The sequence below is a fragment of the Octodon degus genome, unplaced genomic scaffold, assembly GCF_000260255.1.
Source record: "Octodon degus isolate 3935 unplaced genomic scaffold, OctDeg1.0 scaffold00131, whole genome shotgun sequence".
Taxonomy (NCBI): Eukaryota; Metazoa; Chordata; class Mammalia; order Rodentia; family Octodontidae; genus Octodon; species Octodon degus.
Window position 1 is genome coordinate 2,889,299 of NW_004524707.1, and position 13,701 is coordinate 2,902,999.

Here is a 13,701-nt window from a genome sequence, read left to right on the forward strand (position 1 = left end):
TTTTTTTTTTTTTTTGTGGAACCAGGGATTGAACTCATGCCCTTTGGCTTGCCAGGGAAGCATTTATTCTACTGAGCCATCTCCCCAGCCCCTGGATCATTTTTTTAAAAAGAAAAAATAATCAAAATTCCTAATGAAATCATGTTTTATCATCAGTCATGGAAAGACTATATCAACAGCAATATATAATGGTGTTAAGTTGGGTCTAAATGTACTAATATGAAAAAAATGGCCAAGAAATACTAAATGAATAGTACTAAGATGCAAACTGTGTAGTGTGATACCATTGGATTTTTTCTTTTAAAAAAGATACATATGGCTACCATGGTATTTTACGATTTATTATTTGTTACCTTCTAGAATTTATATTATAAAATATAAAGCTTCTCTAGGCTCAGTGATGCATGCCTATAATTCCAGAAAAAAATACAAAGCTGTAATGAGTACTTTTATGTGTACAGTTTTATAAATTTGTGTAAATTTGTATCTAGGTCAAATAGATGGATAAAATTAGTACAAGTAGAATTGCAAGGTTTAAAAAGTATGTATAATTTTCATTTTGATAGTTTTTTTAAAAAAATCAAATATCAAAATTAAGTCCATAGTTTTATACTGATAATAGTTGAGCTGACAATTGATAGACTCACTTTTTTTTTTTTAGGTCCAAAGCCTACTCATCCCACCAAGCCTCCAGTTCATAATTATCCAGGTTTGACAATTATTCATCTTATTAATATAGTTTAAAATTTATTAATGATAGATTTAAACATCATGTTTTGTTTTAATTTGTATTCTTTATCAATGAGGCTGAACTTTTTTGGTCTGCATTTTTATTTGTAAATTTAGCTGAGATGGAATCTTGCTATTCACTTAGGCTGTCCTCACATTCCTAGATCCAAGTGGCCCTTCTGCCACTGCCTTCTGAGCAGGTGAGCCCACTGTGGTGTGCTACACTCGGAGGTTCACGTTTGCTTATTTGGGTCTTTTTTGCCTTTTTTCTGTTAGTTTCCCAAATGTTTGGTTTTTTAAAAAATTTTTTTATTGTTGATTTTAAGAGTTTTTATAAATGAAAACACCTCTCTTATAAACATTTTTCCCATTTTCATTTTTACTTATACTAGCTTTTTATACTATTAGAGATTTTTTATAACTTTTAATTATGTTAGTTTACAAATATTTTGACAAAACTTCAAAAATTTTTTAAAAACTTCAAAAATTACAAAAGCATAGAGTAAAAGATTAGTTCTCTTTCTAGTGTATTAGGCCCAAATCAATCACTATCCATAGTTTTGGGTTTCTTTTTCTGTATTCTATGTGTCAACATGTCCTTTGGCATTTTTAAAAATTAAGATGGCATTATGCTGTGCATAATATTCCCCAACTTGGACGTTTTTCAACTTAGTGCCTTGGACTGAAGGTTTATTCCCACCATTCAGATGATTGCTTGAATATATGCCATAATTTATTTAACTCTTCTCTTATCAGTGATCATTTGTGTGTTCAGAAGTGTTACATCAGTAGACGATTAGATGTACTCATCTTGCCCCTAATGGCTATGACTTTTGTATTCTTCTCGTAGGACCTTTGGTTTTTCCCATGCTGATTTCAACTCCATGCACCTGGCTTCATTCTTTGCATTTCAATTGTTGGTAAATTTGAAATTCCTAAGTCATTCCTCTCTGCCCCCAAGGTAGGAACCCCCAGTTGTGGGTAAGTTGTTGCCCCCTGCTGGTCTAAACTCACTTTTATCATCCACCATATTCGTAGGTATTCCGCTCCTCTCTCTCTTGTCTTCTGTTCATTCCTGTGCCAGAGTTGCTTGCTTATTATTTTTTTACTATAACACTACAGATTTTAATATATTATAAATGCTTCCTTATCAGATATTTCCAGCCCCTCTCATGTTAACTTTTCTAGATCAACTTTTTGATTAGGAATTTGCTAGTCCTTGCCCATCTTCTCTGGAGGAAGAGCTATTTGAGCTTGTGGCCCTTTTTTGAATGGGACTTGCAGTTACTAAGTTTTAAGAGTGATTACTATACTCTGAATACTAATCTCATCAAATACATGATGAGCAAATATTACCTCTCTAATGGGTCTTCTTTTCATTCTGTTAGTGTCCACTAGTGCCCCAAAACTTTTAATTTTGTTGAAGTTCTTTTATCCATCTTGATGTCGGTGTTGCCTGAATCCCATCCTGAGATCATTGCTGGATCCGATGTCATGAAGCCTCTCCCTGCTGTCGTTTATAGTTTTAGATCTTATGTTTAGGTTAAGCCATTTTGAGTTGTTTTTTGTATGTTAAAGATCCAACTTCATCCTTTTGCCTGTGTCCCCAAGTACCCTTTGCATGGGCTCTTCTTGGCACTCTTGAAAAGAATTTGATTAAACATGATGAGGCTTATGTTCCAGATTCCCTATCCCTTTACACCTCTGTCACTCCATTTTGATGATTGTAGGGTATTTTTCATTTTACTTTGTTTTTTATGTATTTTAGTACAGGGTCTCACTACACAGATCAGACTTGTAGCGGTCCTCCTGTTTTCATTCCCCCAAGTGCTGGGATTACAGGCGTGTACCACCATGCCCAGTCTCATTTGCCATCTTAGCACACCCCAGGGGACAGGGCCAGCATGGCATACCAGGGATTCAACTCTGGTCCCTGCACCTGGCTAAGCAGGCACTTTAGTCTGCTGAGCTATCTGGCAGGCCCCAATGATTATAGTTTTGTAGCTAAGTTTTGAAACTAACTAACCAATGTAAGTTCTGTCAACTTTTCTTTTTCTCTTCTCTTCTCTTCTCTTCTCCTTTTCTCTTCTTTGTCCAGGATTGTTTTAAGTATTTGTGATCCCTCAAGATTTCATAATAATTTTAGGATAAATTTTATGTTTCTGCAGAAAGCATCATTAGGATTTTGATAGAGGTTGTGATCCAAATCTGTAGACTGCTTTGTGTTTATTGGTAGCTTAAAAATAATGTCTTTCAGTTCATGAAAGCAGGATGTCTTTCCATTTATGTCTTTTATGTTTTTAATGTAGCTTTAGTGTTCAAATCTTGCCTTTTAGGTAAAGTTCATTCCTCATTGTCCTATTCCTTTTGATGCTATTTTAAGTAAAATTGTGTTGTTAATTTCCATTTCGGATCGTTTATTTTAATGCACAGAAATAGAACTAATTTTTGTGTGTTGACTTTATATCCTGCAGCTTTGCTGAATTCACTTCTCAGTCCTAATAGGTTGTTTTGATTGTGTAGTGTATGTGGAATGCCTGGTTTTCTACATTAAAGATCATTTGATCTGTAAAGATGATACTACTTCAGTTTGGATTCCTTTTCTTACCTAACTGCTGGCTAGAACACCCACTACTGTGTTGCACAGCTGTGGCAAACATGGGCGTCTGACTTGACTCTGATCTTAGAATCGCAGTGGTACAAGCACTGAACATGATGTTGGCTGTGGATCACTCTTGTGTGGTCTCCTGCTGGTGAGATCTCCTTCTACTCCACACTGACTTCTAAAGCATTTATTGAGCCCTATTCTATCTTTAAATTAGAATCACTAAATAACACAGACTCATTTTGAAAATGTATTAAAGATAAATTTGAGGGCCAACCAAATAGCTCAGCAGATTGAAGTGCCTGCAAGCGGGCGCAGGGGCCGGGGATTTGATCTCCTGGCATGCCATGCTGGCCCTGCACCAGGGACACGCTGAGACAGTGATTGAGATTAGGCGTGGTGGCGCACGCCCATAATCCCAGCTCTTGGGAGCCTGTAAACAGGTGGATCACTATGTATCCAGTCTCGTAGTGAGACCCTGAACACCCTGTAGACCCTTCCCTAAAATACAAAAAAAAAAAAAAGAAGAAGAAGAAGAAGAAAGAAAGAAAGATAAATTTGTATGCAAGCCACAATAGTACCACAGGGAATGTGATTCAATGGAGCAGGAAGAAAAAAGCTAATAGTATTGCATATAAATTTATAGGACTCTATGATACTACTTTTTTTTTTTTTTTTTTTGCGGAACCAGGGATTGAACTCAGATCCTTGCGTTTGCCAGTCAAGCACTTATCCTACTGAGCCATCTCCCCAGCCCCTATGATACTACTTTAAATAAGAACTAGTGACACAGCTTATAAGGAAAATGAAATTTGAGGAGATTTTGTTCAAAGGCAAAAAATATCAACGTATGGATTTGAAGGATTTTACACTTTGTTTTTCTTCAATTTTTACTAACCAATTTCCTTCTTTTTTTTCCCTAGGATATCCCAACCCTAGTGAAGGATTATTTGACCAAGAATTAAGTTAGTATTTTGATTATTAATAATAACTGCATTATGAGGCCAAATAGTTTATATAGAAATAAATATTTCAATTACTGGCAATTAAGTAAGAAACAATATCACACATTATTCATGTTAATTGACACTTATAGTTACTTTGATTGTATTGATCATATAAAAATATAAGTGATGGTAGGTATAAAAACATGTTGGTAAGTACAGTTTTAGAACAGTGCCTTAACATAGGAAAGTAAGTAGGATAAGGTCACTTTCTTAAACACTCTTGCCATATGTTAAATATATAAAATGGAACTTATTTCCAACATGAATATCATTTTGTGATGGCAATTTGTAGCTGTATTCTCTTCCTATTGTCTTATATGCACCAACCTTAAAGCCCTAGAGGTTGGGCTAGTAAGGGGTCAGTCTAACACACATTATGTAGGTTTACATGATTCACAATATATAAAGTAAAATGAACTCTGGTCCTCACAGTTTTTTTTTTTGTTTTTGTTTTTGGTTTTTTGGTGGAACCGGGGATTGAACTCAGGCCCTTCTACTTGCCAGGCAAGGGCTTATTCTACCGAGCTATCTCCCCGGCCCTTGTCCTCACAGTTAAAGTTCAATATAATATAAATATTTCTTGATGTACAAAATAGGACAAAAGTCTATTTTTATTTATTAAACTGGCTTAGCAATGATTAACCTTTTAATAAGTCACGTTGGGTTATTGGGCTTTAGTACATTGTCTTTCCAGACTGGTTCCCTCAGATACCAAACATGGGTACTTGTGTCCTCCTCATAAAATGGCATAATATTTCCATATCCCAAGCCACCTCCTCCTGTGTTCTCTGCCCTCCCTAGATCCCTTATAAAACCCAATCCAATAGGAATGCTATTGAAACAGTTGTCATTCTCTATTGTTTAGGGAACAATGCCAAGAAAATCAAGTCTATATATGTTCAGTAAAGACACAATTTATTCCCCAAATATTTTGAGTCCATAGTTGATTGGATCCATGGAATTGGAACCTAGGAGTACAGCTTCAATTCTACATTGGCCCTTGACTTGCGCACGCTGATGATGCGGGGTGCATCCTGATGAAACCTCATGTACATGGGAGATACTCTAAGCCCAAATGCACCCCAAACCCTAGCTTCTGGATACCACAGCTTGGCCACCTGCAGGACTCCTGGTTGTTTACTCCTGTGGTCACATGGCAGCCCCCACCCCCAGCATCCTGAGGTCCATCATGGGTCCTACTGCCCCCCAAGAAAAGGTCAAAATTCAAAGTTTTTCCTCAACTCTAATGCATGCTAATTGTTCCAATAAGCTTTGCTAAATAACCTGAAGACCAAACACAGAAGAGGGAAGTTTTTATTAAAAATTTTTACAAATTGGACCCACAACCTAAAAAGTAGGTTAGAAGGGTTCAGTGACGTAGGAGCCAGATGTAGGCACAGGCCTTAACAGCAGCACTCGGGTGAGGCAGGAGAGTCTCTGTGAGTCTGAGGCCAAGCTGTACTACATAGTGAACAAAACCAAACAAATAAGGATGCACTAGCTCTCACGCTAAAAATACTCTTTTGTTTTGGTCTAAAGTTTAGATGATCTGAGCTAAATAAAGGCTAACCACTCTTTAGATCCATTCTTGCTCTACATCTTCCATTTTTACATTTTCCAGATGCATGGATCATCATTCTGATTATTCTAATTGCAGGTAAATATCCCAAATTTTGAATATCACTACAAAGAAGTGGGCTTTTTAAAATGTTTTATTCAAGAAGTGGGCTTTTTAACATTAATTTTCACGTCTATAGTTTTTATAGCTTGAGATGAAAAAGACCAACCTAGATTGAAACCAGCATGGGCAAGTTTTTGTGAGTTTCTGTCTCAAATTAGAAAAATGAAAGAGGGCTGGGGAAGGCCCTGGGTTCAGGGTCACGTACTGCACAGGAAAGAAAAGGTGGTCACCCAACGTGGAGATATCATGCCCTTTACTTTTGCTGGCTTTATTTTTTATATTTTCCTGTATCCTATATATACACTTTATTTTTTTGAGACAAGATCTTTTTAAAAAAATTTTTATTAATTTTAATTAGAAAGAAATAGCAATGAGAGTTTCAAAACAGGTTAGTAGGACAATTACAAGAATTAATACATTACATAGCATTGTCTTTGCAGTAGTTATTCAGAGTACAAGATGCAGACATGTCTTGTCTAAACACTATTAGTACAAATCTTTCTTCTTATTGAACTAAGAGAAAGTAGCTGTATAGCTATCCTAACTATTTTGTATATACAGATTTTTTTTTTCACTACAAATTTGTCTTTCATTTATTTCCCTCTTCTTTGTTTTGTCAGAGATGGGTGTTCCATTGCCATTCAAATATTGTACATGCTTAGATTCAGCAAAATAACGCAATATAGTCCAGTAGTCCATAATAGTACTGTTATCAACAGAACTGGCAATGTCAGAAGTTGTTGACTTGAGCCTTTTACAGTTCAGCATATTAATATGGCTTTACTTTTTGTACCTCATGGTACATACTTTCAAAAGCCTACTTATAACATGTTTTCCTAAGATGGAATGAGAAGAGTTTGCTTCTCAAGTGTGCGTTTGGGTAATTTTCTAAATCAAGCTGGTGCTCACCGCTGACTCACTGTCCACTGTGAAGTGCTTCCAGGGAACTGGATGTGGATAATGAAGACTCCAGATGGACTAGAAGCTATAGATACTTAACTAAAATACCATTTTCTATCATTTAAATGTGAACACCATTGCCTCTTCTATTTAGATTTTGAATTCTGGTATTCGCTTTCTGAGTCACATTGATTTATCTCCTGCTTTCCTGTAGTTGTTGGGTTGGCTCTCCTCGTCCTTCTGATGCAAAGATTGTTTCAGGACCAGAAGAGGTAAGAACAGCGCATTTCCTCTAGCGCATCAGGCCTTCTTACCCTCCATGCGCTTTTGTGCAGCCCAAGCTCGGCTCTGTTTTGGCGGCATCTTTCTCCGAGCACGCCTGCACTGGTGTGCCCTCCAAATTGCATCTCTCTACTGTAATATTCCCAGCTAATTTTAACGGCATTGGCAGGGCGAGGGATCTGTACTGAGTTCTTCAGCACTGCTCTCTGAGCAGTTCTGAGCAGATGGAGGTGTAAGTTCCTTGGTGAATCAAGGACTCTCCTGAGGCCACGCCCACGCTGGGGACCTGCTATTTCCTAAATGGCTGAGTGACCAGAAGGAAAGTATTTCACTGGGGAGACCGACAGCTGCACTCAATGGGCTTTCTATGATGAATTTTCTGTTTCTCTGTATGATTTAACTGGTTATAAAAAGCTATGCAGGCGTCACATTCAAATTCCCAATTTTTGGGGGCTGGCCAAATAGCTCAGCAGATTAAAGCGCCTGCTTAGGCAGATACAGTGCGGGGGGGGGGGGTTTGGTCCCCCGGTGTGCCGTGCCAGCCCGCCCCCCTGGGGTGTGCTGAGATGGCATTTGAGACTGGACGTGGTGGTGCATGCCTGTAATCCCAGCTCTTGGAAGGCTGAGAACAGGAAAATCACTATGAGTCTGATCTACATAGTGAGACCCTCTAGATCCTGTACAAAAAAAAAAAAAAAAAAAAAATCCCAATTTTTAGGGCTGTGGAGAGAATTCAGTGGTCTATGCGCCTACCTAGGCAAGCTCAAGGACCCAGGTTCGATATCCGGTATTACATGCCATGCCGGCCCGGAGCCAAGCTGGCCACAGAAACTCGGCATGGTGGTATACTCCGGTAATCCCAGCACTGGGGAGGCTGAAACAGGAGGATCACTAAGAGTTCGAGCTGCATAGTGAGGCCCTACACCAAAATACATAAAAATAAATAAATAAATAAGTTTCAAAATTCTAATTTTTTTTTTAATTTGGAGATGTTATCTATAAATGTTAAACTAGGGGATAAAAACCAACAGCAGTTGATTTCTCTCTTATGCTCCCTTCATTTATAAGATTGCATTATAATGAAGGGGCTCCAGTTGCTGAGGCCCTCTCTGTTAGCTTTTAGTTATCTTTTGCTCTATAAAAATAAAAACAGAAAACAGTGCATAAATGCATATCTTCTAAGGAAAATAGAATTTTTAAATACAAGTTTAAATTTGAACAAAGGAATACATTATAATGAAAAATTTAGGGTAAATCCTGGAGTATGGACCAAGAATAGTCAGAAATATACATATTTTTTTCCCTATAGCATTAAAATAGTTTTGAAATCAAGCCTCATAATTTTAAGACTTCTGTTGCTTCTTTTTTGTTCCTTTTATATATTCAGGTTCAGGCTGTGTAATAAAAGTATAGTCTTCTCTCATAAAAATCAATTGTTTTCATATTTTTGGTTAACTTTTAAAATATTTACAACTTCTTCATTGAATGTTAAATCTTATACTTAAGGAACACTTAAAATCCAGACTTAATTTTTCTGAAAGTTTTCTGGTTTTCAATTCTATATACACAACTATGTGAATAAAAATATCACTGGAATAGTTTATGAATCTAAAAGGTTGTGAAGAAATAACTTCTAGCAATACGAAAACAGCTTTCTGCTCATTTCCTTTTTTGTTTAAAACATCACTTCCTCAAAATTCCCAAAGATTTCCAAGGCCTATTAGCCATACTCTCAGAGATCTTTTAAATCTAAGCAATGACCTGACCATTACACTCACAAATTAAGGCTCAAAAGCAATCGAGATTTCAGATTTCAAAATTAATTTTTATGATGTTTATTAAAAGCCCATATGTCATAGCACAGGGGTCCAACAGAAAATTCCCTTATTAAAATTGTAATATATATATTACAATTTTTTTTTTTTTTTTGGCAGAACCAGGGATTGAACTCAGGCCCTTGCGCTTGCCAGGCAAGTGCTTTCTCTACTGAGCTATCTCCCCAGCCCCCTGTAATATATTTTGGAAAGATGCTTTATCTTTAACCAACACAACATAATTAAACTCTTACATATCAGTGCAACTTGAGGTCAAAATACAAAGAATGGTGTGGGAGGTGTCATTCTTCACTGCCCTTGGAACTAAAAGGCAAACTGTATGGGAATCTTTTAGGGTTTCCTTTGCTTTCTTTGTAGTAGAAACATACTCAGTACAGCATGTCATGGTTGAGCCAAGAGTTAGGTTCTTTCAAATGCCTAGTATGCACAGGGTCCTGGGTTCAAGGCCTGACCAAACACAAAACGAGAGGGTGAAGGAAGAGAGGAAGGAAAGGCAGGGAAATGGAAGAAGGGAGGAAGGGAGGGAGAGAAGAGAAAAGAGGAAGGGAAGAAGAAGGAGAAAACAGTTACATTCCTAATTTTCAGATTGGCTGGCTTCAAGGCTGTGCAGTCCTCCACGTTGTTCTTGTCCTAAACATCCTCTACTGAGGGGTAGTTTGCCTTTCCTCTTTAGAGCCCAGAAGAGAGCTTTTCTAATTCTTTGTGCTCTTAGATGCCCTGTACATAACTGGGTCTGGGACAGAGCCTGAGTTGCTGTGTATCTGATGGCACCAGGGATGACACTGTATTGCTCCAACCAGAGCTTTGAATATCAGGGGTACTGACAGGCAGGATTGATTAGAGTCAGATCATGGATGGGAATGGTCAACTTAACTTGCAGTGGGGACAAGGCTGAAAGTCCCAAACCTCTGACCCCGCATGGTGCTTCTGTGAGCATCCCCCATGCTGACACTACCTGGGGCTTCAGCCGCCAGTCAGTTCACACCAAGGGACATCACGCTGATGAGGGCTTTGATCATTGTATGGTGGGAAACAGGGATGGTGGCCAAATATATACTCCATATTATCAGGGGGATGTCAAAACTTCTCACATAAGACTACAAAACGTATATTACTTCTCGATGCACATGGAGCCAGGGTAATGCTCATGGATCATCTCAAATTGCTGTTTTATCTTGGTACAAAATGGACTGAGGCACACTGATACTTAAGAAGATTTGGACAGCTATCCTTCTGTGGCCTTCCTCTCAAAGCACAAAAATGGGATCAGTAGTCATTTTAAAGAGCATCCAATATTACTTAAATTATGTGGTGAAAGGTGGCCCGAAGCTTAAGCATCCTACTGGTTTCCTGCATCTTAGCTCTCAGACCATTTGCCAGACAGGATCTCCCTGGTCTAGAGCTGGTCCCACCCAAGGTTCCCTTCTTCTCTGTCCTTCTTCAGCGAATTCTTTCTCATCTCGGAAGCCACAGCCCTTGTCTTGCTATGCTTAAGGCCCATCCTGGGAATCTGCATGGCTCCGAATCACACACATCGCCTTGGGCTTACATGTTTTTTCACTTGGGAATTTTCTTCATAAGTGTATTATTTTAGGTTATGAAAATTATCTGTATCATTCATACTTTCAGTTATCTGTGCCAGAGTAGTTTTTTCCTATTAGTGATATTTACTATTTGGTATGCCCTAAAGCTGCTTTTAATGTGATAGTAAATGATTCAATTACTTTGTGCACCCTTCGATAGCTCAGCTGGCAGAGAGGAGGACTGTAGACATGATTCAATTACTTTGTCATTTTTAAACTATCTGCTTAAAGGTTTGTTTCGCTCAGTGAAACATTTATTTAGGCATGGAGAGCTCAAAAATTAAAACCAGAAATTGTAATCATATGTGGCAAAAAAAAAAAAAAAAACTATTGGATCAAATTAAGCATTTTTTTCTAGTTGGCTCTCAAATTTTTTAGTATTCAACAAATCATTCTAGGGCTGGCAAGATAGCTCAGCAGACTAAAGTGCCTGTTTAGGCAAGTTTAGGCAAGCACAGAGACCGTGGTTTGCTTCTCAGCACCACAAGCCTCACCAGCCCTGCCCCTAGGGTGGGCTGAGCCAGCTGTTGAGTCCAGGAGTGGTGGCGTATGCCTGTAATCCCAGCGCTGGGGAGGCTGAAAGCAGGAGGATCACCATAAATCCAAGCTGCGTAGTGAGACCTGCAACAACCAAATACATTAAAAAAAAATCATTCTAAACTTTGAAACAAAAATACTATGTAACAAAAGATTGTGTAGTTGGCTTAGGAAGCATAATGAAATGAGGGTGACCCTAGAAATTTGGGGGGCTGGGTAATAAATGTTACAGGAACTTTCCTTCAGGTTGAAAAGTAATTGCCACAAGAAGGAACTGTATTCAATGCAAAGTATTAAGGTGCATCTTAAAAAATGACTTGTCATAAAATTGACTTATAAGACAGTATGATGTAGAGTTAATAAATCCTGTATGTGTTTCCAATAAAAGCAGGAGTGTAGAGCTGGATCACCTCTCCTCCCAAGTGTGACTGCTTGAAAGAATTTTTACAGTATTTGCACTGTGCAAGATGGTTTCAAGGGTAAACATATTGGACAGAAATTTAGAATCTGTTGATCTGCTGGGTGATATGTAAGACTTCAGAGTAGCTCGTTGTACCAGATCTGTGGGTCAGATCCCCAGGTGCGAATCAGAAAATGTGGTCGATTAATGAATGGGCCTGGTGCTTCCCCGTCACTGATTTCCCCCACTTGTGCCAGGATGCCTGCTTCTTTCTGGCTCGATCCCTCTGCCTTGTTCAACTGTTTTCCATCCCTCTGTCCAGCACAAACCTGTGACAGCCACAGAAATGTAAAATGGACTTCTCTCTGAGAACAGATGAAAGGTTTGCTTTTTTTTTTTTTTTAATGTGTTTAGTACAGGGTCTACAGGGTCTCACTACACAGATCAGACTCATAGTGGTTCTCCTATTTTCCGCCTCCCAAGCACTGAGATTACAGGCACAGGCTACCACGCCCAGTCTCAATCACTGCCTCAGCACCCCCCAGGGGCAGGGCTGGCATGGCAGGCCAGGGATCAAACCCCAGCCGCTGCACTCTGTTGAAGCAGGCATTTTAGTCTGCTGAGCTATTTGGCCAGCCCTGAAAGGTTTGTTTTATTGTTAAAAACGAATCTGTTTTGTGTGTGTTTCTCTGTCACAGTGTCCTTTGTTTTGAAAAATATTCAGCTTGGCAGTTAAGATCCAAAAGGAATGGGGCCAAAGAGGAAAGTGATCAATGATGTAGAGTGTGCTTAAGGAGAGTCACATGGAGAGAAAACATTCTCTCAGGTTTTCACGGGGAGCACATTGGCCAAGCAATGGCCGTGACTCATCCACATGGCTGACACTGACAAAGGTTCTACAATCTGAGGTACAGGATCTCAGGATAGATCCTGAGGGGATTTCACTGACCTTATCAGACCCAAAAGCTACAACTCTGGTTGCATAGGTCTTGCTTTATCTTGGTCTTAACCATCCAGCAGAAAAGTATAAAAATGAAGTCTAAGAAGTAAAGCCATGTTGTTATATTGAGCTGTAGGGGACTCAGGTCAACAATTTCTGACATTGCCAGTCAAGCGGAAGACCCAATGCTATTATGGACTACTGGACTCTTCTAGAATATTTGCTGAGTTAACACACCTATAATATTCAAATGACGGAACTAAACAAAAAAAGGGGATACAGATGAATGTCCATTTTGTATCTGTGTATTCAAAATGGTTAGGATAGATATATAGTTACATTCTCTTAATGAATAGGGTGATTTGTTCTAATAGTGTTTGTAAATAGGATATCATGTCCACATCTTGTACAGCAATTAACCACTAGGAAGAATGTATGCAATGTGCTAATTATTGAAACTGTGCTACCAATTTGGTTTGAAACTGTCTCATTGCTATTTGTTTCTCAATAAAATTATGGGGGTGGGGAAGATCCAAGAGGAAACTTAGATCCTATTCCTTTTGCTGAATTATTGATGTTTTCTTCTACCATTACTTTTTTATAGTTATCGAATATGCACTGACAGGATTTGCTTTGACATAGGCTTATACAGAGTTCTGTTCCCTTTGTCTTTGTATTGGACTGTCCAGTTGCCTCACATCTGAATCCAAAAGGGAATTTTTGAGCTCAGTGGGACATAATCAACAGAACCAATTTAATCTCAAAAAGGGAAAAATGGCCTTTTACAGAAATCATGATGTATTTTATTTAATTTTGTAAATATATTTTATTGAAATCTATAAATAAGGATGTTTTTGCTTCCACAAACCAGAATATATTTGGCATACTAAAGAAAACCATAAAAATACTCACAGATCGTGGGCTGCTTTGCCCTAAATCTTTTGGTCCCAACACCTCCTGTCTCTAACAGAAGTGAATTCCAAGTGCTCCTCTGTCTGTGTTGGAATGGGCATCTATGTGGCTGGAAAAATCTGGCCTTCTATGACAGACCCTGTTCTAGTTCACAGTGGAGGGTTCAGGAGCAGGATCTACAAAGGCCACTGGGAAACAGTTTCTTTCTTTCTTCTTCTTTTTTTTTTTTTTTTACATCATTTATTTTAAAGAAAAAAATATAAAAACAATGGTACAAAATCTCAAAACAA

At 38.3% G+C, this 13,701-nt stretch overlaps 1 protein-coding gene across 8 annotated transcripts in view; it reads left to right on the forward strand.

Annotated features, from left to right (window-relative positions):
- The window catches only part of Cd46 (CD46 molecule), a 36,987-nt gene that overhangs the window by 17,176 nt on the left and 6,110 nt on the right, over nucleotides 1-13,701 (forward strand). For 2 of the 8 annotated variants that reach the window (XM_023701168.1, XM_023701167.1), the window contains exons 7-10: nucleotides 662-709; nucleotides 4,258-4,299; nucleotides 5,963-5,998; nucleotides 7,137-7,194. In XM_023701168.1, the coding sequence (XP_023556936.1) occupies nucleotides 662-709; nucleotides 4,258-4,299; nucleotides 5,963-5,998; nucleotides 7,137-7,194 (184 nt within the window). Of the gene's footprint in view, nucleotides 1-661; nucleotides 710-1,579; nucleotides 1,691-4,257; nucleotides 4,300-5,962; nucleotides 5,999-7,136; nucleotides 7,199-13,701 lie in introns of those variants that run through there. The other 6 variants (XR_002818060.1, XR_002818062.1, XR_002818061.1 and 3 more) reach the window with 6 other exon arrangements.